The sequence below is a fragment of the Caretta caretta genome, chromosome 8, assembly GCF_965140235.1.
Source record: "Caretta caretta isolate rCarCar2 chromosome 8, rCarCar1.hap1, whole genome shotgun sequence".
In the NCBI taxonomy this organism is placed as follows: Eukaryota; Metazoa; Chordata; order Testudines; family Cheloniidae; genus Caretta; species Caretta caretta.
Window position 1 is genome coordinate 92,089,022 of NC_134213.1, and position 25,171 is coordinate 92,114,192.

General features: G+C 44.2%; 1 protein-coding gene across 5 annotated transcripts in view; it reads left to right on the forward strand.

The window, feature by feature from the left end:
* DOCK7 (dedicator of cytokinesis 7) overlaps positions 1-25,171 on the forward strand; it is a 139,910-nt gene that overhangs the window by 111,527 nt on the left and 3,212 nt on the right. For 3 of the 5 annotated variants that reach the window (XM_048860668.2, XM_075131784.1, XM_048860671.2), the window contains 13 exons: positions 911-1,045; positions 2,001-2,153; positions 3,776-3,934; positions 4,248-4,348; positions 5,930-6,122; positions 6,615-6,758; positions 7,988-8,119; positions 9,766-9,780; positions 18,517-18,642; positions 20,125-20,214; positions 20,980-21,216; positions 22,622-22,765; positions 24,894-25,000. In XM_048860668.2, the coding sequence (XP_048716625.2) occupies positions 911-1,045; positions 2,001-2,153; positions 3,776-3,934; positions 4,248-4,348; positions 5,930-6,122; positions 6,615-6,758; positions 7,988-8,119; positions 9,766-9,780; positions 18,517-18,642; positions 20,125-20,214; positions 20,980-21,216; positions 22,622-22,765; positions 24,894-25,000 (1,736 nt within the window). Of the gene's footprint in view, positions 1-910; positions 1,046-2,000; positions 2,154-3,775; positions 3,935-4,247; positions 4,349-5,929; positions 6,123-6,614; positions 6,759-7,987; positions 8,120-9,765; positions 9,781-18,507; positions 18,643-20,124; positions 20,215-20,979; positions 21,217-22,621; positions 22,766-24,893; positions 25,001-25,171 lie in introns of all 5 variants that reach the window. The other 2 variants (XM_048860669.2, XM_048860672.2) reach the window with 1 other exon arrangement.

Below are 25,171 nucleotides of genomic sequence, written 5' to 3' on the forward strand. Positions count from 1 at the left end.
TATTTGCTAGCAGGTTAAGTGGTTCAGATTCTTAAACTATGCCCTCCTGCTGTTTGTATTTAAGCTTTGCTGCTGCAGGAGAAAGGGGGATCCAGGAGGTGAGATCCCAGAACAGATAAAAGATCAGTGATTTTTTTTCCAAGCCTTATAACAGTATGTTTCGTAAATCACAAACATCCCTCCAGCCTTCTGGAAAGGTGCTTGTCCCCCTCATTAGTGTAATGCAGGAAATATTTTCTTGCATGTTTTAATGTATAAATAATGCCTGGAAAAATCTGTAATAACTCCATCGTCCTGCCTTCCTCTGACAAATTCCTGCTAGTTCCTTCCCAGGTTTGCCATTCTGCTCCAGGGCTCTGCAGGAGGCATTGTGCTTCCCAGAGGCACGGGAGGATGGTGCCACCAGAACGATCCCATGAAGGAGGTGCAGTGAGCTCCCCTCTGCGACTATGGCCTTGTTGTTATTTGTCTCTCAGGTTGTTTAAATGTTAGTGGGGAGAAATCCCCATGCTCAGGGGGTAAAATCCTGGCCCCATTGAAGTCAATGGCAAATCCTCTGTTGACTTCCGTAGAGCCAGAATTTCACACAGAGAATCCAGTTGTGGCTGGCTCTTGTGCTGGGAGCATCTTCCACCTTCCAAACCTACACAAGAGCCAGCCAAAGTGTCTCTAAAATAGTATTTGTAATAGAGCTTAGAGCTACATAATTCTTCAAGGGACAGATCTTCAGAAGGTGTAAATCGGCTTCAGTAGGACACCTGATTTCCACCCACTGAGGATTTGGCTCAGAAACTTGTGAGTTTCACACATTTGTAATAGGTCAGGGCAGATTATTCGGGACAGTAGCACCACCTGATCGGCCAAAGGGTTAACTTTGTTCATGTGACTGTTGATTTGATTTTGACGACAGACTGTGTCTGTGACGGAATCCAAAGAGAGCATTCTCGGTGGGGTGCTGAAAGTTCTTCTCCACAGCATGGCTTGTAATCAAAGTGCACTTTATCTGCAACACTGCTTCGCCACGCAGAGAGCTTTGGTTTCAAAGGTGAGTGTCCTGCACATGTAGTGGGGTTTTCTCTTCAGTATTTGGGTCATGTCACTGCAAGGCTGTTATTTTGTACTTCCTAACGTTAGTGTTTACGCTGTGGGGTTTGATGAATGGAAGGAGGCTGTTTATTTTTCATGTTTGCTACCTGCAGTCATACACTTCAGGTCTGACTACTGTGGACAAAATGACTTTGTTTTGCTGGGCTGCTTGTTAAAATTATATCACATCTTTTCTACACACACTGAGCTGATGGACAAGTTAGCGCCTCTCTTACTCATTGAGACCTACTCAGAGCTACTTACCCCCACCCTACCAGTGCCAAAGGAGCCCATGTTGCTGTAATGCACACCAAGGACCCTCTATCCTAATGTAACATCACCTTTCTTCTCCTTCCAGCTCCTCGTCATGTAATTTTCGCCCTCTCGACATGGGTAATGGAGTCCAAGCTAGCGTACAGAATTTGACCCTTGGATTTTGATCCATGAGTCTAATGAAGTTTGAGTAAGAAAGGCTAGTAGTCAAAGCTGGCTTAACATAGAAACCAAGGGAACTGGAAGAAAAAGTAATTTACACCGATATAAACTCCTTGTAATATTACTTAGGGCTCGCCTCTGTGAACAATTAGACCGCAGCAAGTCGGGGTGTGAATCTAACCCCCGACTAGCCAGCTGTGGTCTATCTGTCCATGTGCATCCGATTGACACGTGTTAGCAGTTCGTTTGAGCGCTTTGATCTAGTCCTCTTTGTAAGTGGACTAGCTCAGAGCACTCTATTGAACTGTTAACGCACGCAGACAGGCCGCAGCAGACTAGTGCGTGGTAGATTCACACCCCAGCTTGCCGCGGTTTAATTGTCCGCATAGCTGAACCCTTAGATTCACCTCTGAATTCAATCCCTTAGTTGGTGCTGGCAGCCTCAGCAGAATTATTTTTCTCATGTGCTGTCACTACAGTTCCCCGAGCTGCTGTTCGAAGAGGAGACCGAGCAGTGCGCTGATCTCTGCCTGAGGCTTCTGCGACACTGCAGCAGCAGCATTAGTAGCATACGGTCCCATGCGAGTGCCTCTCTTTACCTCCTTATGAGGCAGAACTTTGAGATTGGAAATGTAAGTATAAGGCTGCTGCTGCTGTTCTATCAGCATCATTTGGGGTTTGCTTATGTTACGGTAGTACCTAGAAGCCCCATTGGCGATCAGGGACCCATTGTGTGGGGCGCGGTACCTGGATCTGGTGAGAGACATTCCCTGCCCCAAAGAACTTACAATCTAAACAGGCAAGACATGGAAAGAACAGGAGGGGGAAACAGAGGCACGGGGCAGTGAAGTGACGTTGCCGTGTGTCACACGTCAGGTCAGTGGCAGCGCAGAGATTAGAACCCCAGCCTGCTGAGTTCTAGTCTGATGCCCTGTCCCCTAGACCAGGCTGCCTCTTTTGTCATTTTATAGGGACTTATTTAAAAAAAGCCGGACGGGGACCTCCACTGAAATGTCAAATTTTTCTCAGGCCGAATGACTTGTTTACTACTCGCTGTTTTTGTAGGGCCAGGTCAGGCTCTCAGGCGCAGGCCCCTGGCAGGAGATGATGTGAGGCCACATTAGGCCAGGAGCGCACAGTGACACGCAACACTCCTGGGAAATGCCACCACTGCACTACCTCCTAGGGGAGTGCAGCAGGCATTCTCCTCTGTGGCCCTGCCTGCTCCTTATGCCTCTGTACCCTTTGCTGGGGCAGCGGGCACCCCTGAGGCCACTGCAGGAACTGCCCTCTGCCCGCCTTGCACACCTCTGTAAGAGACCGCCACAACCTGCCCCCTCGGCTGTCCCATCACAAGGCTTAAGTGTGTCCTCTGTGAAAGGTCTGCATGAATCTAGACTAATTAGGTGCTGTTGGTTTTTGTTTTCTGTATGAATCTAATTGGATCTCAGCCTGATTCTCCCCATATGCACTTTACATTACAAAGAGAGCTCCCAGTGTTCACTTTACTATTAAATGTTTTAACAGCGCCACTGCAGCAATCTCACAAAGTATACCCCAAACACCTGGTGTTTCATTACACAGTTCCTGTAGCTGAGATTAGATCTTCTTTCATCTTGTGATAAAATCTTTGCTGTTCATGAACAGCAGAGGCTGAAGCATGCACAGGCTTCTGGGCTCAGATGCTCTTAATTTGAGAGCAAAAAGGGGAAGGAAACTGGAGCTCACTTAGGCACTATCACAGGGCTCTGTCCACTGAAATTACAATGGTTCTCTGTACCCTCTTGCTGAGGATTTGGCCTGTGGTCTGAAACAACACAGAATGGGGTACCTGAAATAGAAGGTCATGCACACATGGGGTAATCTTTTCCTCTAAAGGGACTGGGTCCCACAGGGGCCAACAGGTCATTTCATACACCATGCTCAAGAGGGGAGCAAGAAGAGGCAGGGAAATTTAACAGCTCTTTTCTGGAGAACACTGGCCTGGAACAAAGTACCCCTGCCATATGCCAGCCAAAGACGCACAACAAACAAAATGACAGGGACACCAAACAAATGCATTGTCCAGCTGGCCAACCCCCTTAAGCTGCTCAGCTGGCCAGCCCCCTTAAGAAAGGGAAGGTGTTACTAAATGTTTCGTTTTTGTCCTGCGTCCATGGCTGGTGGGAGGATGCACACGCCACTGTGCTGGCGTTGCAATGAACAGTTACGATTCTTACGGAGTCATTTCATTGTAGTAACTTTTCTGTTGCAGAACTTTGCCAGAGTGAAAATGCAGGTGACCATGTCCCTCTCGTCCCTGGTGGGAACGTCCCAGAATTTCAATGAGGAATTTTTGAGACGTTCTCTGAAGACTATTTTGACGTACGCTGAAGAAGATCTGGAACTCCGGGAGACAACATTCCCCGATCAGGTTAGAGAAATACCACCAGGCCAAGAGTTACATTTAGCTGGAAAGAGTGGCTGGATTTTCATGAATCCTTCGGGCATGGCTCATTCTAGGTTTTTAAAACGGCTGATTTTAGATTAAGCCACGTATAGCAGGGCTGTCGGATACATTTCCTGGAGCAGGATCCATGAGCTGCTCTATAAAACTCAAGCCCTTGATTAGCTCCCACTGATAACAAGGAGCAAATGCACAGATTCAGAGTAGGCAGCTGCCCTAATGTGTTAGTGTATAGTGAGGTTCCTGATGGCAATTCACTACATCGGCTTCTGTATTACAGGTCCAGGATCTTGTGTTCAACCTCCATATGATCCTCTCTGATACAGTGAAAATGAAGGAACACCAGGAAGATCCAGAAATGCTGATAGACTTGATGTACAGGTAGAGTTTATATGCCTATTGCAGAAGATGTTCAGTGGATGCCACTGAACAATCAGCTACGGTATTTGAATTTATCACAGCTCTTGCTGTATTTCCCATCTTTAGAACTTGAAACACCCTGTCATAGTGATTTTTCTTTTAAAGTAGCAATCGCCTTTTTTACATTTAAAACTGCTTTCCTTGCGTTACCATGATCCCCATGGTGCTGAGCATGCCAGTATCACTAAATGCAGAGGTCAAATTGCGCTGACCTCTCCTCCAGTTTGAGCTATTTCGGTGGCACCACCTTTCCTGCAAATACAGGAGGCCATTGAGACTCACCACAGGCCTCAGAGTTTCGCCAGACCTCTTCCTCCCATGCTCAAGATTAGTGCTTCCAAAATAGCATTGAAACACTGAATTCTTATAAAAAGCTATTAGCAGTGCAGCCTTCCTCGGCTGTGCAATACCTGAAGGACATCTCATGAGTGGGGCAGACTGGGAGAGAGATCAGTCCCGGAAGGGAAAACCTCGGATAACATTTTCCATTCCGGATTCTGACCTGTGTACTAGTGCAAAGTGTCTGGGATACAGGACCCAGTCTAGCTCCACAGAAGTAAAAGACAACTAGTGTTTTCAGAGGGACCTGGCACAGCCCCATAGCGAGCAGTAGGCAAAGGGAAAGGAGTGATCAGCAGGACAGAAAGAGGCTGCTAAAATGGCTGCTATTAGTCTGTTTGGAAACTATGAGGCCAGGTGCTGGAGTCTGGTGAACGAATCTGATCAGGTTGTGGTGTTTGCAGAGAGGCATGGTCCAAATGTCTCAGATTTTGGGAGTGTGTTTGCTGTTAAGAGAGCTGGATAAGGGTCAGGTGACAAGTGGTGAATTTGGGGGTCTGATCCCAATTTCCACCCCACAGACCACCACAGAAATTAGCACTGTTCAGCCCAGTGGGCAGTGGCTGCTCAGAAGGGGCCCCAGATTGAATCAGTCTGGGTATTTCAGGTTATGCTCCAAGTGCATTGGCAGAGAAGAGGGGGGAAGCTCACACAGTGTCTGCCCACAGTATGCCCGGTCCAGTCCAAAGCCAGTAGAGCTTAATCCTGCACGAAGCTGAGTGTTGTGGCCTTGATCTAGCAAAGCATGTAAGTTCATGGTTAACCTGAAGCCAGGGGGACTACTCAGTACTTAAGCACTTCGCTGGATCAGAGCTACAGGGCTCAGCACCTCCCAGGATTAAGCCCTTTGTTATTATGTTCCAAGAACATTAATGTAACTGTCAAAGTGTTTTTAAAATGAGTTCTTCTATTTAAACACCGCCCTGTTTCTTCCTATGCTACTGCTATAGCATTTGTTTACACCAGTGTTTGTGCAGCGCCGAGCACAATGGGGCCCCCACTTGGTTAGCCTTTAGGTGCTACTGCAATATAAATGTGAAATGATAACAACAAGAGTTTCTTAGCTTGGAAGTCCAGGCAATTATTTTGTATTTTATTCTAGTTCATATCTGTTTATATCAAGCCTAGAACTATGGGTAGGCACTTGTAAAATATACATAAAAGTAAATAAACACTAATTGCGAGACATTTATTTGCAACTAGAATTGCGAAAGGCTATCAGACTTCCCCAGATCTGCGACTGACCTGGTTACAGAACATGGCTGGAAAGCATTCTGAAAGGAGCAATCATGCCGAATCTGCCCAGTGTTTGGTCCACTCGGCAGCCCTTGTGGCGGAATATTTAAGCATGCTTGAGGATCGAAAATACCTTCCCGTAGGGTGTGTAACGTTTCAGGTAGGAATGTGCTTCCATCCCCCCCTCAATTGTACATTTTGCATTTCTACCGCCTAATGCTGAGATACAAAGCAATAATAAAAGTCCTAAGTACAAATCAAAGCAGTCCTGAAAACAGCTTCATCTAATACGATTTTGCTGTTCCAGACAAGGTATAACTTTTCTGAAACAGTTGTTGAAAACTGTTCTTGTGATTAGGTTGTGACTAAGAGCATCAGGCTTCAATCCAGCAGAGCATGTAAGGTCATGCTTAGTTTTGAGCATGTGAGTAGTCGCACTGGCTTAAAGTTTTATCATATGCGTAAGTGCTGGATCAAGGCCTGTGGAGAAATGAAAAATACTTGAAATTTGCCTCTTTCAAAGAGGATGTTGCCTAAGTAAAAACTGAGTAAAGTTTTTTGGCCCAGTATCAGATTACCTGTAGCTTTTGGAGTATTAAATGTAGTTGCTTAAATAAAACTTTTCAACTCTATCTAAACTGTGTCTCCTTAGAACATATCTTCTAATGTTTTGGAAGAATCCGCAGTTTCTGATGATGTTGTCTCACCAGACGAAGAAGGTATCTGTTCTGGGAAGTATTTTACAGAAGCAGGTCTGGTGGGATTGCTGGAACAGGCTGCAGCATCTTTCTCCATGGTAGAAGATTTTAATCTCTCTCTATATCTATTTCAGCAACACTCATAGTGCTGGGCAATATTCAGGAAAAAGTTTTGTAAATGAGACTGTATAATTCTGCTGTATCACTTCGTTTATTTTGATGGTGTTGGTAGCAATGTTTCTCCTGGGCAGCTCAGTTAGCCCCTGTAATCAACCATAGCCTATCACTGAGTGGGTTTTGTGGGTTTTTTCAGTTCATCATTTAAGGTAATTGAGTTTTAGTTAGTTGGGAAGGTCTAATTCTAGTTCTAATTCACCATTAGTGAAAGACAAATATTATCTCTACATTATTAGTTAAAGACCGTGTAGTTCCTTCCACCCCTTTGAGTAGAGGGGACTGGCACACACACAGCTGGTGGGTGGTATCTTTGTGGCCTCCCTGTCCCCATACTGCAGATGTCCCTCCACGGATTGCTAGGCAGGGTCTGTGGCTCGGGAGAGCGCAGGCTGGTGCTAGGAGTGGGCAGAGGTTGGGAAGGTAATGGAATGGTAGCAGTGTACCCATCAGAGACAGGCTTTTAAGAACAAGGTAATTATTTACCACAACGTGATTTGGAATTCCCTGTGGCAACAGACAACAGAGCCTGGCAGCACATTTCCTGCAATGGACTGGCAAAGCCATGAGGGAGTAGGGAGGCATAGTGCTTCTGCAGATCCTTCTAAATCCATCTGTGACAGGTGGAACCCTAGTCAGATCACCATGCGTAAGAGGGCAAATGGTGCTATTTGACAGACACCTGGCAGGCTTCAGGGAGACACTTCACAAGTCCCATCTCATGCAGTTTGAGAATGCAATATACAAGTTACACAGACCCAAGTCGCACTAAACCTAATGGGCTATACTGTGCACTCAGATGTAGACACTGTTCCCATTGACTTGTTTAATATTTGGTTCAGCCTCTCCCCTCTTGCACGTGTATTTTAAATTAAGAGAACATCCCAACTTCAGTAATAAATAAGTTTTTTAAAAATACATAGAAATGTGCTACTATACGTGCTTTTGGTTCTATGAATTACTGAGGATTTGATACCTCTTCTACAAAAGATTCCTGATTAAATTACAATAAATGTAAGCATGTAAGCGACCACTTCAATTTTGTAATCTTAGTTACTGAAGTACTGTGGGCATGTATTGTATACCAGTGTATTTCTTTTCTTTTCCTGTTGAATTGATAAAAGGATCCATCTGATACATATTATTTTTGTAGGCTGGCATGTATGAAGCCGTTAACGAGGTTTACAAAGTCCTTATTCCTATTCACGAAGCTAACAGAGATGCCAAGAAACTGTCCACAATTCATGGTAAACTCCAAGAAGCATTCAGCAAAATTGTTCATCAGGTAACGATTTTAATCTTCCAGCTGCAGTATGAACTGTGAAGATATTTGAAATGTTTTAGTGTTGTTTTCCACCAAAAGCTAACTATCAAGGAGACAGCCATTTCAATCAGATTATATGAATAACATCAAAATGATGGTCCACAGTAAATGCAAGGATCGCTGATGAGTATTGACTCTAGGGACCTTTATAATCATACAAGGATGTCAAGTCTGCACATACAAACTTTTCATGTAAATAACAAAAATGAGGAGGAGTTATTAAGAAATCTGTCAGTTGCATTGTGCATACTAGTTATAGATGTATAATTTCAGGTGTGACTTTAAAATATGTTTGCATGCTGGTAAAAAAGGTTTGTTACATTTAGCTTACTAAATAGCATTAAGAAATGTTTGGGTTTTATTTAGCTCTTTGTAGGCTGCATGGGCTATTTTGAACTTCACCAAAATCTTTTTTTCTTGTTAAACAAAAATACAAAAGGAAATCAAAATATCCTTGTTTTCCTGCCTCTGAAATTTGATTTCATTCTGAACACACCTATTATTTAAAAAAAAAATCCTTAATATTGTATCCACCAGTATAACTAAAAGTTAGACAACATTATCCATGTTCTTGAAAAAGCAAACACTTAGGACGGAGGTAGCTGGGCTGTGTTATTAGCAAAGCAGCCTCAGCTAAATACATTGTGCAATCTCCTCTCTGTATTCTCCTGCTCTTTTCCGTGCAACATTAGCTACCTCATAGCCGATCCTGCTCCGGCTGTAGGCAGTGATGTAAGATCAGGCCATAGGTTGCTAATCACTGAGCTCACTTCTGACTAGGCTCATTGTAAAAACTGTGGCCCCAATTCAGGAAAGCATGTAAACACGTGCTTAACTTTAAGCTAAAGGTTAATCATGTGCTTAAAAGTTGTCCTGAACTGGGAAGATTTCCTGAACTGAGGCCTATGCTCAGTGGGATTTGAAGGCACCACATAGGAGCCACTCAGCATCTTGCAGGGTCAGAGCAGCCATGCGGGACCCATCCTGTGAAGTGCTGAGCACTTCTTGGAAGATGCTGAAAGGCATCAACTCCCACTGAGCTCAGTGGACCTCAGCTCAGTGGGAGATGGAAGTGCGTGTTACCTTACAGGATTGGCCCACAGCACCTGTCCTTTCCTGTGAGGGAGCATCAGAACTCAGCCGCCAATTCTAAAACAAATACCAAAACAGTGGCCCTCACATGGACTGGGTATGTTGTGTGACAGCTGGTTTAATTACGCTTCTATAAAAGTGTAAGCTGAGCCAGTTCTTCAGTGGATGGATATCTGCAGAGCTCCACTGACTGTCCTGATTTACACCAGCCGAGGATCTGGCCCTGCTCTCTCCACATTATAACTTGTGGCATGGCTGTTTTCAGAATTCCGGATATTGACCAGACGTGATAAAAAGAATAATAAAGGACAAAAATGTGGTTGATCTCTCTCTCATCAGTCATGTAATGTCCTTCTCAGCCAAAGGGAACAATAGGCCACAGCAGATGCCTGGTAACTTATAATCATTGAGACCATTTCAGATTAATAATACCTTACATTAGTGGTCATGTTTTTGGCCTTTGAAACATTTTTTTTTGTTTCTGTGACATGCCCTTTTTACTTTTTATTATACAGAGTACTGGCTGGGAGGTAGGTAATATTTTAGTTAGTAAAGAACACTAATTGATCAGATGACTCATGCCAATGCTTTGCCCACATGTGCTAGTTGTGGGTATTTCTGTTGCTGTCTGCTGTTTAAACTGAATTCATTAACCAAAGAAATATCAATAAAATGATCGTTGTAGTTGTAGGAAACTCTTTCTAAGAAGCTGTAGGTAGTGCATGGTTGCCAATGTGCTCCACTAATGAGGTTCTTTGGTGAATGAGCCACTGTATCATCACTAGTTTGTTTTTATATTTTGTTTATAATTCTTCTCATCAGCATTGACACAGAATATCATCTCTTCATACCATATTTTCACCCCACCCACAGGGGTCGATTTAAGTGCTTATGCTCAGAGGTGTCGAAAGCGAAACCTGTAATGGTTAAGCAGACATTAGCTCATACTAGAGCCACTCCATCTTGGTAATTAACAAATGCTGAATACCTTTTTTCGAACGCAGATTTTTGGGTGGGAATAAAATAGCGCAATTCTTTGAACGCCAGAGATTTTGTTCTGCTGCTTTAGTTTTAGCAGAGGCCCTATGCTTGCATTTCTACAATATCCATCACGAGAGACACTCGTTCGGATTAAAAATAAACGGTGTCCACTAGATCTCTCACACAAACCAGTTCACTGTGATTTTGATGAATCAGTTAATAGGTCAGTTGCTTGTGTTTGCATTTTTGCTCTTATGCATCAACTTTAATTTTTTTAACTTTTTGTAAATATACTCCTAGATTATTTTCCTCAGTTCCCAAAAGAGCTTTTCAAGCACTGATATCTGCTTCTGCTTTACTTTGAATCAAGCAACTCAATCTGGTCCACTCTTACTATCAAGATTGTTCAGTACTTTAAGACCCCAATTCAGGAAAGCATGTAAGCCCACGCGGTCCTGAGTTGGAGCCTATATAAGAGGTCCTACATATTCTCTATTACACCTAGAGTTTTGGCCAGAGATGTATAAACTTCATGTCTAATTCTGGCTTGTCAAGAATTAAAGTTCAATAGTTTACTTGTAATTTCTGATGTAAAAGAACTTGCCTTGTAAATCGCTTGCTTTTTACTGTGACCCAACAATCCAATGTTTGTATCATAGAATGTAAGTTATGTGTGCTCAGTATCCAATAAGTAATGGAAGCCTGTGAGCATCTATTTTGATCAATCTTCATGATGCTAAATCGACCCCTGAAGTATCCCCTTGTCATTGGTTATGATTTTAACATCATTCAGTCTTGTTTTATTGCATGGTAAAACACACCCATGGTTTATGTTCTCGTCTACTGTTGTGCACTTTCGTTGCCACTTTTTGCTGAGCTTTTTCTTCGTAGCCTTCACGTTTGTTGCATGTTTTTCTTTTTCCTTATTTTTAAAAATATTTTAATTGATGCACACCTCTTTTTTTTTTTTAATTTATTTATTTGCTGCCAATTGCTGCTTATTTGTTTTTTGGAATTTCCCTAATTAAAATACTTTCTGTTTTCTCCTCTATCGCCCTGGTTGCTGACCCTACTCCCCACTTTTACTATTGTCTGTTGTGGTAAGTTCCTACTTTGTGGATTTTTTCTTTTTTTTTTTTACTCTGTGGAGACCTCAATAATTTCATTTTACCAAAGAGCAATGCCAACTCACAGATCCAGGGAAAGCAGTATTGCCAACTCAAGTGTTCAGGAGTCAGGTCTCAATACGTTCATGAGATGTTGCTTAAAAATCATGAGTTTTTAATATTTTTAGTTACCTTCTGGTTTTTGAGCTGTTAGGATTCACCTTTTCATGCTTTTCACTGCAACCGTGAGGGTTTAAAAACAAAGCCAGTGGAGATTCTTACTGAAATCACAAGACTCCAAGAGTTGGCAAGACTGTCTAAAGACTTTGTACATTGGATTAAAATCAGCAAGAAAATGTCAAACACCATAACAGAGAGATTTGGGGTTATGAACTCCCCTCTCTAACATGTATGAAGGAGTTATTTTTGCTCATACCTATTTTGGGCCAGTTCTGCCTGCGTTTATACCCAGGCTACGCTGTTGTCAATAGATGGCCCCCTGCTGTGTCTAATTTCTCAGCCCTTTGATCAGTTAAATCTAGTTGGCAAAGCTTTTGGTGTGTGTGCAAGAGATAACTTTAAACCTTTATTCCCAGCGATTTTGGAAGCTGTTTACCATGCATAATAACAATCATGAACCCTTCATAAATCATGGTGGCTGTTATCTGCTCTGCCAGTTCTGAAATGGCTACTCAGTGTTCACCTTCATTCTCGTCTCCTACCAAAGACCTATTACTTTTCTTGAAATAATAGGTGAGAAAATGCTTTGTTAATAATTTCTCCCTCATACCTGCATTTTTAGCTCTCTTCAGAAACAATGTAGTATTTTGAAACTACTTGTTTTGTTTTCAGTACTATGTTTACAGGGCCTTTGGAATTGATTTAATTTCTATGGGAAAATCCTGGCAAATTTAGAGTCAACACATGCTCATAACACAAGACCCTTTAGATTAGGTTATGTTATTTAGCCCAGTGGATCTCAAACTTTAGCAACCCGAGGACCCCCATTTTGATTTAAAAATTTTCACGGACCTCCTAGTACCCCACTCAGACCCCACCCCGTCCCACCTCTTCCTGCCCCACTCCACCCCTGCCCCCCTCCTCTTGCCCGCTTCTTTCCGCCCCCTCCCCTGACTCAGCAATCAACCCTTGCCTGACTGGCTCACTTGGCTCCTAGTTATAGTAACTCAAGCAAACACCGGCTTAACACAAGCAAAAGCCCTTAGGTATTTCCCAGCCAGGCTGGAAACTGGGCTTTTCCCAATTCCAGGAGGCTTAATGTTACTAAAAATAGCACCTAAACATTTGCCCAAAGTGATGGAGCTGGTGTGCACCCAGCTGTCTGGTTTGCACATGCAGATACTCATTTGTGGCTGCACCAGGGGTAATTAGTTGTGCATGAGTGTTCATAGTCAGCTGGCAGCTAAGCCGGCTCCCGGTCGCTGTACCCCCTGCTGGATTTCAGCAGGAAAAGAGCATCCAGGAGGCAGCAGTGGTGGTGGTAGGAAGTAGTAAGTGGCACTGAGGGGAAGGGGACTCAGTACTGGTCCCAGATCTCCCCCAAACCTGGTAACCAACCAGCCCACCTCTGGCAGATTCTAACTTCTACCCCAGCCAGCTGCCCTCATCTTTTCCACAACGTCCCTCCGTCAAAAGGCACCCCACAAACATAGCTGCCCCCAGCTTCTACCTCAAGCTTTTCAGCTACCCTAACACCCCCGCCCCCCCCGCTGGCCTTCCCACCAAACCCAGCCTTCCTTAACTACCCCAAAGCTTCTCCCAGCCACCTCCACCTAGATATCACCCACCTATTTCCCAGACACCTGTCAGCACTCCAACAGTGCTTGGGGTAGAGGTATATTGACTTTAAACCAAAGTTTTATAATCATATACAAGGTAGTTGCAAATATGCACATTTAATGAGCTTATCTGCATATTTGCAAATAATTTGCATGTCATGTCATACACAGAACTGCACAAAGCCTGGCAGCTGTGCATTTCATTGATGAGAACAGGGACATAGACATTAAGGCTGAAATTCAGTGGGATTTGGGCACCTAACTCCCTATGCTCCTTTGAAAACTCAAATAAACGTTAAAGTGTTTCCTTCTCCTTTGCTCTGTTTCCTTTGTTTGTCAGTGATCTTGTGCCCACTTAGCAAGGCTGACCTCCCAACGCTAAAAATGGCTTTAAAAATGCATTTTAAGCGGCATACTTGGCAGCACAGTAGAGATCACCAGTGGTTAAAGCTGAGGGAACAGCAGACGAAAGGAGGCTTTCAGGAGATATTTCATTGTTTTTGTATCAGGGAAACCTGCTTTTTTATGGTGCTTAAGGAGGATGAAGTTGGTGCTTTAGCATGCTGGGCAGCTCGGCTACAGGGTTCACGTACATGGATCCAGGGCTTGTGCCATTAGCACTCCTACCGTGTTATTTAACCCTCAAAGAAATCCTGCCCCTGCTGCCCAGAGGCTAAATGTTACTGAAACGCTCACTCATTTAAGACATTTTAATGATGTAGCTTGTGCCTGAAGTGGGCGTTTATGGAAGGGAGAATAACAATATGTCCACATAGGCAAACCACCCCCACCAGAGGATCTTTTTAGCACAAAATAGTGTCTGAAAATGATTGTTTTGCTTATGTAGATGGGCTCAATCCAGAGCCGGCGCTAGGCATAAGCAGACAAAGGAATTGCTTAGGTCCCCGAACAGCTCAAGAGCCCCCCCTCTTAATTACTAGTATGTGTTGTGAGGAGGGGGGGATATTCCTCCTTAGGGCCCACCATGGGCTGGCATTGACACTGGCTCACTCCGTTTGGAAGCACACTACGGAACTGTGTGACTGTCTTTGTTGAAACCCCAGTGCAGCAGAGTGGCTTGTGTAAACCAAAGCCCATGGAGCCCAGGAGTGAAACTCTCACATCCTGCAGCAAGGTGCCATGAAAGCTCCGCCCGCACTCCTCAGTTCTGACCTGTAACATCCCTGCTGTTCAGGTCCTGAGTCTTAAACACAGATGTCACGTCGCAGGGCAGGTTTTTGATTTGGACTAAGAGGGAGCTGCAATCCAGGACTCCAGAGGTGAAAGGCTAATGTGCTAACCAACGCTGCCAGCCATAGTCACGCGGCAGGGCTCACACCTGCTGTTCATATTGTCTCGCTTGGATCATTTTCAAGAGTCAGAGATTCATCTTAAGTGACTTGGTTTCTGGCTTAAAACACTGTTCGTTGTCACAAAAAGCCGCTGTAAATGGACTTTCTGATGGTGAAGGATGTTGGCATGTGTTGCGAGGCTGTACTAAGCCCCCACCCTGGCTCCAGACTGGGGAGATGGATTTTGCCTTTGCCGTCCCTGCCCTGTCCATATGTATGTACCTGTACATGTGCACACACACAACCTGATCACGCTGGGTTTATGCGGGTTTAGTAAATTTCCCCAATAAAGCTTCACTATTTTGCAATGATGAACGGTCAACATTTTCTTTTCCTACTTCTGGATATTTGCATAGCAACATAAATGTGCCTAGTGCTTAACAAAGTATCTGTGACAATGTCCATGTCCCAAGACTTTACAATCTAAGGGCCCGATCCTGCGAGCACTTATTACTTGGCTTAGTGCGTCATGCCACTGAAATCATTAGCCACCATTTCCCCCGAGATTAAGGCTTATTGGCTCCACTCCAACAACCCAAAGCAGCCCTAAAGCAGGAAAAGCTGGCCATGTGAGAATTGCTTCTATCTTAGGGGAATCCTTGGCTGGTGTAGGGAAGCGGCATGGTTTGGGGAATAAGGGTATGGCCAGGATACCCCTAGATCCCTCTGATCCCTTGCTGTGACCCAGGAGGCTGTTGGGAACTTGCACACAATAGAGCAGCCTGAAGGCTGCTCCAACTTGTGCTAGGGACCAGCCCCAAGATCAGGAGATCACAGAGGTGGCTGAAAGCCATTTTTGTCTCCTTTCCTGCTGGGACAGCCGCTCAGAGGGAGTAGCATGCAGGTGGTTGAGCCCTGGATTTTGAAAAATCCGTGGGTTTTGATTTTTTCCTGTTGCGAGGTGGGTGCATAGACATGCATCCTGAAAGGACTTTCACATTTTATTTTAAGCAACCATTGCTTTGGTAGTTTTATATTTTTTTTAAAATAATATATTGCACTGATGAAGCCAATATCCCTTTGTATCAAGCCCAAACCCCTTCGTGCTGACTGAATTCAGCTAGTTTTAGAGATGAATTTGTGGGGAACTGAGCGCAGTTGGAGCTAAGGGCACTGTGCACCTCATCGGCGGTGCTCAGCATTTTAGACGATCAGAAACACAGGGACCAATCCTGCACAGTAGTGATACTGAGCACTTCTTGGAAAGTGGGAAGCGCCCTCCACTCCCACTGAGCTCAGTTGTTACCCTGGGTGCCCAGTGACTTTCAGGAGGTGCTCGTTGGAATTGCCATCGGTGGAGACTTGTAGTAACTTTTAAAAACGTATTTGGAATATTGCTTTGTACCATTAAGGCTAAAGGATGCAGGGCTTTCCTCTCAACTTGACTAGGCCCAGATAGAAGAGACACGTGACCCAATCCTACCAGTGCAAATCCATAGCAAGAATCCCACTTATTTCCATGAGAACAGGATCAGGCCTGTAGCATGGGACAAAGACCCAAAAAGGAAGGCAGCATGGCCTAGTGAACAGGGAAGAGCACTAGGAATTAAGAGACCTGAAGTGTGTTCCTTACTCGCTGTGGGCCTGATCCTCTGCTTATCAGCCAATGGCAAAATTCCCATTGACATGTAGGTAGTACAGGGTTAGGCTCCGCGTAACATTGGGGGAGATACTGAATAGCTCTGTGTTTCAGTTCCCCATCTGCATAATGGAAATAATTCTTTGTAAAGTGCTTTGAGATCCTCTGGTGAAAGGTGCCATGTACATGCAAGCATTGCTATTCAGATGATGGAAGGAAGAAAACAAATAGCACAGTGAGCTGGAAATGATGAGGTGTTTTCTTTAGCATAGATAACATTGTCCATTGTCTGGGTTTCATGGGTCCGTCTGAAAAGTTAGAGTAAGGGACACCAAGGCTGAGTGGGATGGGAGGAGGTATGGGGCTGAAATAAGGGGTAGCTGAGAGATGTGGATGTAGTCATGATTGATAGTCCCCAAATGTAGCATCCAATACTTTGATTAAAATACTGTAATCCATTAGGGCACTGATCCAGCAGAGCATTGAACACGTGTGAAGCCGGGCCCAGCGTGATTCCTCAATGGCTTAAAGTTACATCCTGTCCTTTGCTGAAGTGGGGCCTGAATGTTTTTCTCTTTTCACTTCCCTGTAACAAGGCCAGCATGTGACCCATCAAAAACAAATCAGAGGCTTTTTTTTTTTTCCAGCCATGGGCACCTCCAGCATCTTCCAGCTCTTCCTTTCTACTCTGTTCTGGTAATCAAGGGGAGTATGGAAAAATCCTGTTCTTGTGGCCTAGGGGAACATGGAAATAGACAAAGCTCCTGCTGTCTGGGGGCTCTCTGCTGTACACAGCCTTGTGGGCACACCAGATGCAGGGAGCTAGGGATGCAGGCAGCCCAGCTGGCTGCCCTGTCCAGGGAAAAGGCACCTCTGCTGAACAAGGAACCAGTAAGACCACTTCCTGTGATGAGCATAGGGACCTGAGCTTTCCACGTGCTGCAGCTCCCTGCACTGAAGGGCTCAGCAGCCACAACTCTAGTGGCGTTCAGTTGGGCTGGGGGAGTTGGTGCTGTGCGAATGGCATATCCACCCCTCCTAGTTTGCCTGCTTTTTGTTCTCTCCACCACCAAGGCCGAGGGGATCATGTGGCTCTCAAGCAATTATGTGTTTTCATTACAAAGAAATACAGTCATTGAAATGAGGGAAATGTACCTAAACTACAATTTTATTATTTAAAAGCAGTAAGGAGAACTCCCATCAGATATCTGAATGCTTTCCTCTGACTGCTCACTTTTCATGAATCAGATTCTTTTTATCTTATCAGTTTTGTATCCTTCCTGCCATCCAGACTGTTTTCACCACTACCACAAAAGATCAACTTACAGCAGAAATTGTTCTGCACCTAACCCAAAAAGTAGTCAAATGTCGCCAAAAATGCCTTGCGGCATTGCCCCACCGCAAAATAGTGAATACAAATCCCACCCTCTGGGCTGGACATGTAGAGGTGCCATTTGACACCCAAACACTAAGACTGGGAGAGAGAATGCGTTCTGTTCTGCCTCACACTTTCCCATGAGAGTAAAGGTGAACATGTTCTAAAAAGCACGTCTAGTTTCTGCATGCAGCGTGATGAGTTGTTTTGATCCTTAACAAAATCAGAGGTGTGATTTATTTTTTTTAAATATGTTTCTTCCGATCTTTCAATCTCGCTTTTTTAAAATGTGACTTTTCCGACAAAAACCCTGTGTGTTTCAGTTTAACTGTCATGGCTGTTACATTCTGTGGGCCAGATTCACCACTGGCTTAAATGGGAGCAAGTGCCTGGAAGCCAATGGAATTGCAACAGCTTCCACTCAGAGTGACTTTGGCCCTATAGTTTACCCTAGGAGAATGAAAGTGCACTGTTTAAAAAATAAATAAAACACCTTTTAAATTTTGGATTATTTTTAAATCACAGAATAAGTGGATCTTGACTTAGGCCCTGATCCTGCAGTTAGTTGTGCATGAACAGATGGCTCTGACATGGAGCCGCTCAGACTTTAATGGGGCTGTGTAGACACGCAACAGTCCGCTTGCTTGTTCACTACAAATTGCAGGATAAGGACCGTAGCTTGATTTGACCTAGCCTTAAACCTAGGGCCAGCTAATCAGCTGATGTACATCTGCAGAGCTTCACTGAGTTCAGGGCGGGGTCAGGATCTTGCAGTGAGTTCTGCCTGAGAGATGGCTGTGCTCCTGAATCAATAGGGGTCCTCCCAGGAGGGAACTCATTGCAGGATCAGGCTATTAATTATCTCCAATAACGTCGATTTCATACTAGTTTTGAGTTTACCTTCAGTGTGGTGTTTGTTGATTAGCCCAGGTACTTCTATCCCATCCCCCACCCCCCCATAGCAAACGGCAGTTCAAAGTCAGGAGCAAATTTACAAACACTCAAGTTTACAACATATGTGAATGAGTCTTTATACTGAAGTGCCTTTTGTCTCTCCAAACGTAGGATGGAAAGCGGATGTTTGGTACATACTTCCGGGTTGGTTTTTACGGGACTAAATTTGGAGACTTGGATGAACAAGAATTTGTGTACAAGGAGCCTGCGATAACAAAGCTAGCCGAAATTTCCCATAGACTAGAGGTGAGATTGTTGTGCAGACCTCTGTAAATTCCCTCTGGAAATTGCAATTGAGCTGCTCAAGCCTTGAAAGCTGGATTGTTATCATAAAACGTAGGTAGTGGCTGAAACAACAATCACTAGGCAAAGGCAGTGGGTGAGATTTTGTATTGTGCCTCTTGGAGCCTGATTCTGGGCTGCTCCAGGGACCAAAACAGCCTCCTGCATAACGTAAGCTGCTCTAAGTTACCCCAGCCCTCCCTGAGCCCTGCTCAGTGACTCAGCTGCTAAGAATGGTCCTAGCATGCAACGCCCCCATCACATCTCCCTCCAACCACTGACCCCACTCTGTGCTGAGAGGGACCCGCATGGCCTCCCTGCGTTTCCCCTCAGAAACAATAAATAATTTGACTTACTGTAGCTAGAGGCCAAGACTTGCTACATCACTTCCATGTTCTTGGTGTATTGTACTGAGTATTAATCTGTCAGTGCAGCTGATCTTCACTAATATGGTTATTGCAGTCATTCCTCTCAATCCTTCTCAAATTTTTTCTTTTTCTGCGTTAACATTTCCCCCTTTCTCTTAATATTTCATTCCGGGATCTCAGCTGACTGCCCCATGCAGCCCTTCTGTTTCATTGCTCCACCAAAACCAGATGGTGTTTATCTTTTTCCCCTTAGTGAGACTGCATAAAGGAGATATTAGTTTGGCTTGTTAGGATTTCTTCCATGTCCTCAAGAAATGCTTTTGGAGATTGAATCAGAGCAGTTTGTATAAAAGTGGTAATCTTCGCTCTGGAAAAACTCGAGACAACATATAACCCTATGGACAAATGTAAACGGGTTTTCAGGAAGAGATGAGCCTCCCTTCCCTACGTCTGCCTCTCCCCAAATAAAATCAGGCCCCTTTTGGTGTTTCAGGTTCGGTGCCCCAAAAAATGAGGCACGTAAAATCACGGGAAATTGTAGCCTATAAAGTTTGTTTCACTTATCAACGTACCTTTCCTGATCAAATGGAGGCAAGTATAGGGCCAGATTCTTATCTCAGTTACCCTGATGATATCACTCAGTTGAAATTAATGGAGCTGCTCCAAATTTAAAATTGTGTAACTGAGGTTAGAATCTGGATATTCAGATTCCCCCACCGCACATGTAATTTATTCAAACCAGCAAATGCCAGTTCTGTTGCTCCATCTGCTTTTCAAAAAGATCCTGTGTTGTGCCCACTGTTCAGCCTGTGACAGACTCACAAGGAGTCCAGATGATTTGTCCGTATCTGAGATTGGAAGGATACAGACCCATCCTGGCTTCCAGGTTTTGTGCTGTAACCTCTAGAACTGAACTGATTAATTCTCCCAGTTCAGCAGATCAAATTCAGCCCAGGCCCAGCTTGCACTGAAGGCATTGGAGTTGCACCTGTGCTGAATTTGGCCTGATCGCCCCAATCCTCTGGCTGTGATTACAGAGATAGGTGTTTGTTTTTCAACGCAGTGTTCTCCATTTCAGGGATTTTACGGCGAGCGATTTGGTGAAGACGTGGTTGAAGTGATTAAGGACTCTAACCCTGTAGACAAATGCAAACTAGATCCTAACAAGGTAAGAATGCAAAGCACAACTGTCAAGTTTAAGCCATTTCTAAGTACTTAAAACACAAAGGGCAAAATTCTGGGCTGGATACAGCCTCTTCTGCAATTAAATTCCTTGGAGAGGGCTGACAGATGGCAAACCCGTGAGGATCCCCATGTGGAGATTCCACCCACACCACTGTTCCCGCAGAAGAATGCAGAATAGGCTGCAGGACATGTGCCATGGCCCTGTGGATTCTGGGGCAATCAGTGGGAAGTCAGGGCTTTCTGAAATCCCCACTGCAGAGAGAGCTCAGTGAAAAAGATAATGCAGCTTCATGCTGCATTATCTGTTCTTCATCATCTCTGCTGTGTACAAGGGGTGGTGCAATATTCCTTGCCCACATCTTCGAGCACCTGGGTTGCCCATTCCTTCCTCCAGGGCCCTGGACCAGCAGAGAGATGCCATAGGGAAGTCGGGAATAGTGTTGCAGATGAGCACAGATAAGGAGACCAACACATGGGGTGGAGGGGGGCTGCATTTCCCCCTCCCCACAAGCTACTGAGCATGCCCAGTTCTCACAGAAGCCAATGGGAGCTTTGTTTGAGTAAGGACAGAGTAAAAAGTGAGTTAGGTCTACAGGAGGTACCCCAAAAAGTGGAGAGTAAAAAATAGTCCTGTTTCTTAAAGGTGAGGCTGGTTATTGTGCAGCTAAATGGAGGGAAGCAGAATTTATCTCCTTGCTTCCCTCTGCATTGTGTTTTGTTATCTGAAAACTTGTTTTCCCTATTCCAGGCCTACATTCAAATAACCTATGTGGAGCCCTACTTTGACACATACGAGATGAAGGACAGGATAACCTATTTTGACAAAAACTACAACCTGCGGCGTTTCATGTACTGCACGCCCTTCACCCTGGACGGACGTGCTCACGGGGAGCTGCATGAACAGTTCAAGCGGAAGACAATCTTGACGACCTCCCATGCTTTCCCTTACATTAAAACTAGAATAAATGTTAGTCACAAAGAAGAGGTGAGACCTGTGTATTAGGTATATTGTGAATCCCAAACAGTGGCGTTGGGGGGGGGCAGGGATGCATTGTACTGCCACAACAAAAAGTCTAATACACTATGTGGAAATAAGCTTATCAGCCTCTCCTGCATTGCATCCGATGAAGTGCGCTGTAGCTCACGAAAGCTCATGCTCAAATAAATTGGTTAGTCTCTAAGGTGCCACAAGTCCTCCTTTTCTTCCTGCATTGCTGAGACTTGTGCACAGTGAGCTCTGTAAAGCAGGCCAGGCTGCCACAGGCAAAGATGGGTAATGGTTAGTTATCTGCTTTATTAAAACATTACAAAGAGGTTCTTATTGGAACAATTTGCAGGGGATAAAGAATGAAACTTTAGCCTGTTGGATGGCAGATTGACTCATTTTCACTAGCGGTTCATCTGCATCATGGGCATTTGTGTGCTCCAGAAAGCACAGCTGCATGTATTGAATCAAATAAAGAAGGAGGGGCTGTCCTTCAAAGCCAGAGGCTTTGTGGTGTCATCCCGAATGACAAAGCCAGTTCCTACAAGTTTAACAGTTGTGGTTACATCATTCCGTTGAGGAGGCCAGACTCAGCTGTTTCTGTTCCTTGTGAGTATTTCAGACCTTAGTCTATCTGAGGCCATTTCTATACACAAACTTAAACCAGTGGAAACTCCTCGGTGAAACACTCATTATTTTAGCTTATTTTGTTTATTTAAGTAATCAATTTAAACTAAACCAAAATGAGGCTGTTTTAAACCAAAGTAAGTGTGTCCACATAGCCATTTGAACTGGTTTAAAATCATCCCTGAAGTTGAATTTGTACAAGTCTGTGTATGTAGACAAGCTTTGAGTCTGCCATGTATATCTCTGCCATTTTGCTCAAGGAACATGTGCTCCACCTCTGCAATTACACTGGGTCCCTCCCTCACTTATTTCAGAAGCCTGCCATTAATAGAAAGAATTGTCCCCAACATAATTTAAGACAAGATTTTCCACTACAGGAACCTACAGCCAGGGTCCTAAATGCATAATTAGGTACCTGAATAAGGCTGTAATCCTGCAATTTCTTGCATGTGGGTTGATTGAACACAATGTGGTGCAACAGGCACAAGGGACCTAATTTTTAAAAGCTCTGAGCATCCAGCCACAGAAACACTTCTGAAAATCCGGTCACTTATTTAGGACCCTTATTTAGAGATGGGATTTTCAACAGCACCAAAGTGACTTCAGAGCACCAGTCCTATTAACTTCTAATGGGATTTAGGCTCCCAAGTCACATAGGTGCTTTTTGAAAATCCCACCCTAGGAGCCTAGTTTTAGGTGCCTCTTTTTGAAAATCTTGGCCATGATAAAAAAAAAAAAATACAGTCCACGGATTTCTGGCTAATGTTTGCCTCTGCAGATAATTTTGACACCCATCGAAGTTGCCATAGAGGACATGCAGAAAAAAACACAGGAATTAGCTTTTGCAACTCATCAAGATCCAGCAGACCCAAAGATGCTCCAGATGGTGCTGCAAGGTTCAGTAGGTACAACGGTAAATCAGGTGAGAATCACTTTATTGTGCTTTAAACACTCGGATATTGCATATCACTCAGTTGGGTGTTCAAGCATGGTGGAGGCTTAAAGTTGTGTCAGTAGAAACCGCTTTCGTCTGGATTTGTTTTGTTTAATTTTAAAAATGTGCAGTCACTTTAGAAACATACTTGACAGCTAGTAGCACAATTAAAGTACCAATGAAAATATCAAGCAGCCAGAAGCTTGGTCTCTGCAGGAAGTGGACAGAGCAGATCAACTGAAGGTTTTTATTGCTGGGGAATGTAAACAACATACAATTTCTCTTCATCTATCAAGGTCCTAAGTGAAAGTGGCTACTGTGATGGTTTGGTACCTTCCTTTGTGTTTTGCACAAAACTGAGCATATTGTTCGTTCTCTGTAAATAGTAATTATAGTTTGGTTTTTAAAATTGTTGTCACCCTACAAATGAGAGGCAGCATTGTGATCCTGGCAAATTGCCACTGTAGCCCTTTGCGTTGCAAAGACTGGACACCTTTAGCATTAGGGATAGTCTAGCAGGGGAGAAGTGAAAATCCAGAGAGGTTACAAAAAGATTTTACTCTCTCTGTCGTTGAGGGAACACAGCACTCAAGAACCTCAGCAACAGAAAGTCAACTATGGGTAGAAAATAGTTGCAGTGCCCTGAATTAAAACCAAGCATACCATAGAATGGGGGCACTTCCAATACAACTGCTCCCAGAGAAATTTTTCTCCTGTCCAAATGCTCTAGGTTATGGCAAATACAATTGAATGATGGAACCCCAGTGAGCTTTTTGTATGTTTCTGTGAGGTGGTAAATAATAGGTTACAGTACCTCACTCTAAATGATGGATTTGGTGAATGTCCTTTCCTCTGCCGTAAGATTACAGCCCAAACCACATATGCAAGATTAATTTTATGTTGATTCTGGACTAGTTACTATCACCGATTTTAGGATTTGAGCGGCAATCGTTGAAAGTGTGGTTATGATCAATACAGTGAGTATGTGAAACTGGCCCATCTTAGTCAGCTGACCTGCCGCTTGTTGGTATCCTGAATGATGATCTGTTTGCTTTTTTGATAAAAATAAGTATTGCTATTTCTCACTCTGGTTAGCCCTGCACAGCTACCAAAGCTAAGAGTGAGAGAGCTGGATTGTATTTTGGTTTCTGCAATATCAATGGAATTGAAAGTAATACAATTGCACAGGTAAAAGATGAGGGAAGATTTTTGCCTGCAGAATCGTTACTAATGCACAAGCCAGAAAAATTATAACTTGAGTTTCAGACCCTATGTTCATTTTGCAGGGCTGGCAAACAACTACTGTACTGGTTCAGTTTTCAGTGTTAAATGTCTGTTTACTTGACAACTGAGCACATTTGATTTAAAAGCCATTGAGAAAGAATAAATGTGGAATCTCATGTATTTTACAGTCACTTTCCAAAAGCAGACCCACACTTTAAAGATTATGTTGAGCAAACAGATGCTTTCACTTGTCACGATAGTTGGTGATTTACTCTGAATTTAGAAGACACAATTCACCAAGAAACATCCTCTAAGGCAGGGGTCTCAAACACGTGGCCCGCAGAGTTATTTGCTGCGGCCTGCCAACCCCCCCTCACCCGCCAACCCCACCCCCCCACCCCCCGCAGCGTGCCGCGTCCCTGCTCCCCTGTCTACCTCCAGGCGCTTCCCACCGCCAAACAGCTGTTTGGCGGCGCTTACCGCTTGCCAGGAGGGATGGGGGAGGAGTGGGGAGCCACACGCTCAGGGGAAGAGGCGGAGAAGAGGCATGGAAGGGGTTGGAATAGGGGCAGGGAGGGGGTGGAGTTGGGGTGGAGACTTTGGGGAAGGGGTTGGAATGGGGACGGGGAAGGGGTGGGAAGAGGCGGGGCCTCATGGAAGGGATGGAGCGGGGCCGGGAGGGGGAGCTTTTGTATCTTTATATGGAAAGGTGTCAGTGATGTGGCCCTCAGGCCAATGTAGTCCTCACGTGGCCCTCATGATGATTTGAGTTTGAGATTGCTGCTCTAAGGGAATGTTGCATTTTATGAAAGTTCCTTTTTGTAAGAAATCTCTCCAATGGATATGACAGGCAGTGCAGAGAAACTTACTATTTTCTCTTCTACTCCTAAAGGGACCATTAGAAGTTGCACAGGTTTTCTTGTCTGAAATACCCAATGATCCAAAGCTCTTCAGACACCATAACAAACTACGGCTCTGTTTCAAAGACTTCACAAAAAGGTAGAGTGTTGGCTTCAAACTCCTTCCAAAAACTCCTTTCAGTGCATCAAACAGAAATTGATATAGCAATATAAGGGGGTGTCCAGTGCCTGTTAAAAGAATACACTTGTAATGTAGCAAAAGATACAGTACTCACCATTTGCTCTGTTCGAGGAACAAGCCTGTTTAAAA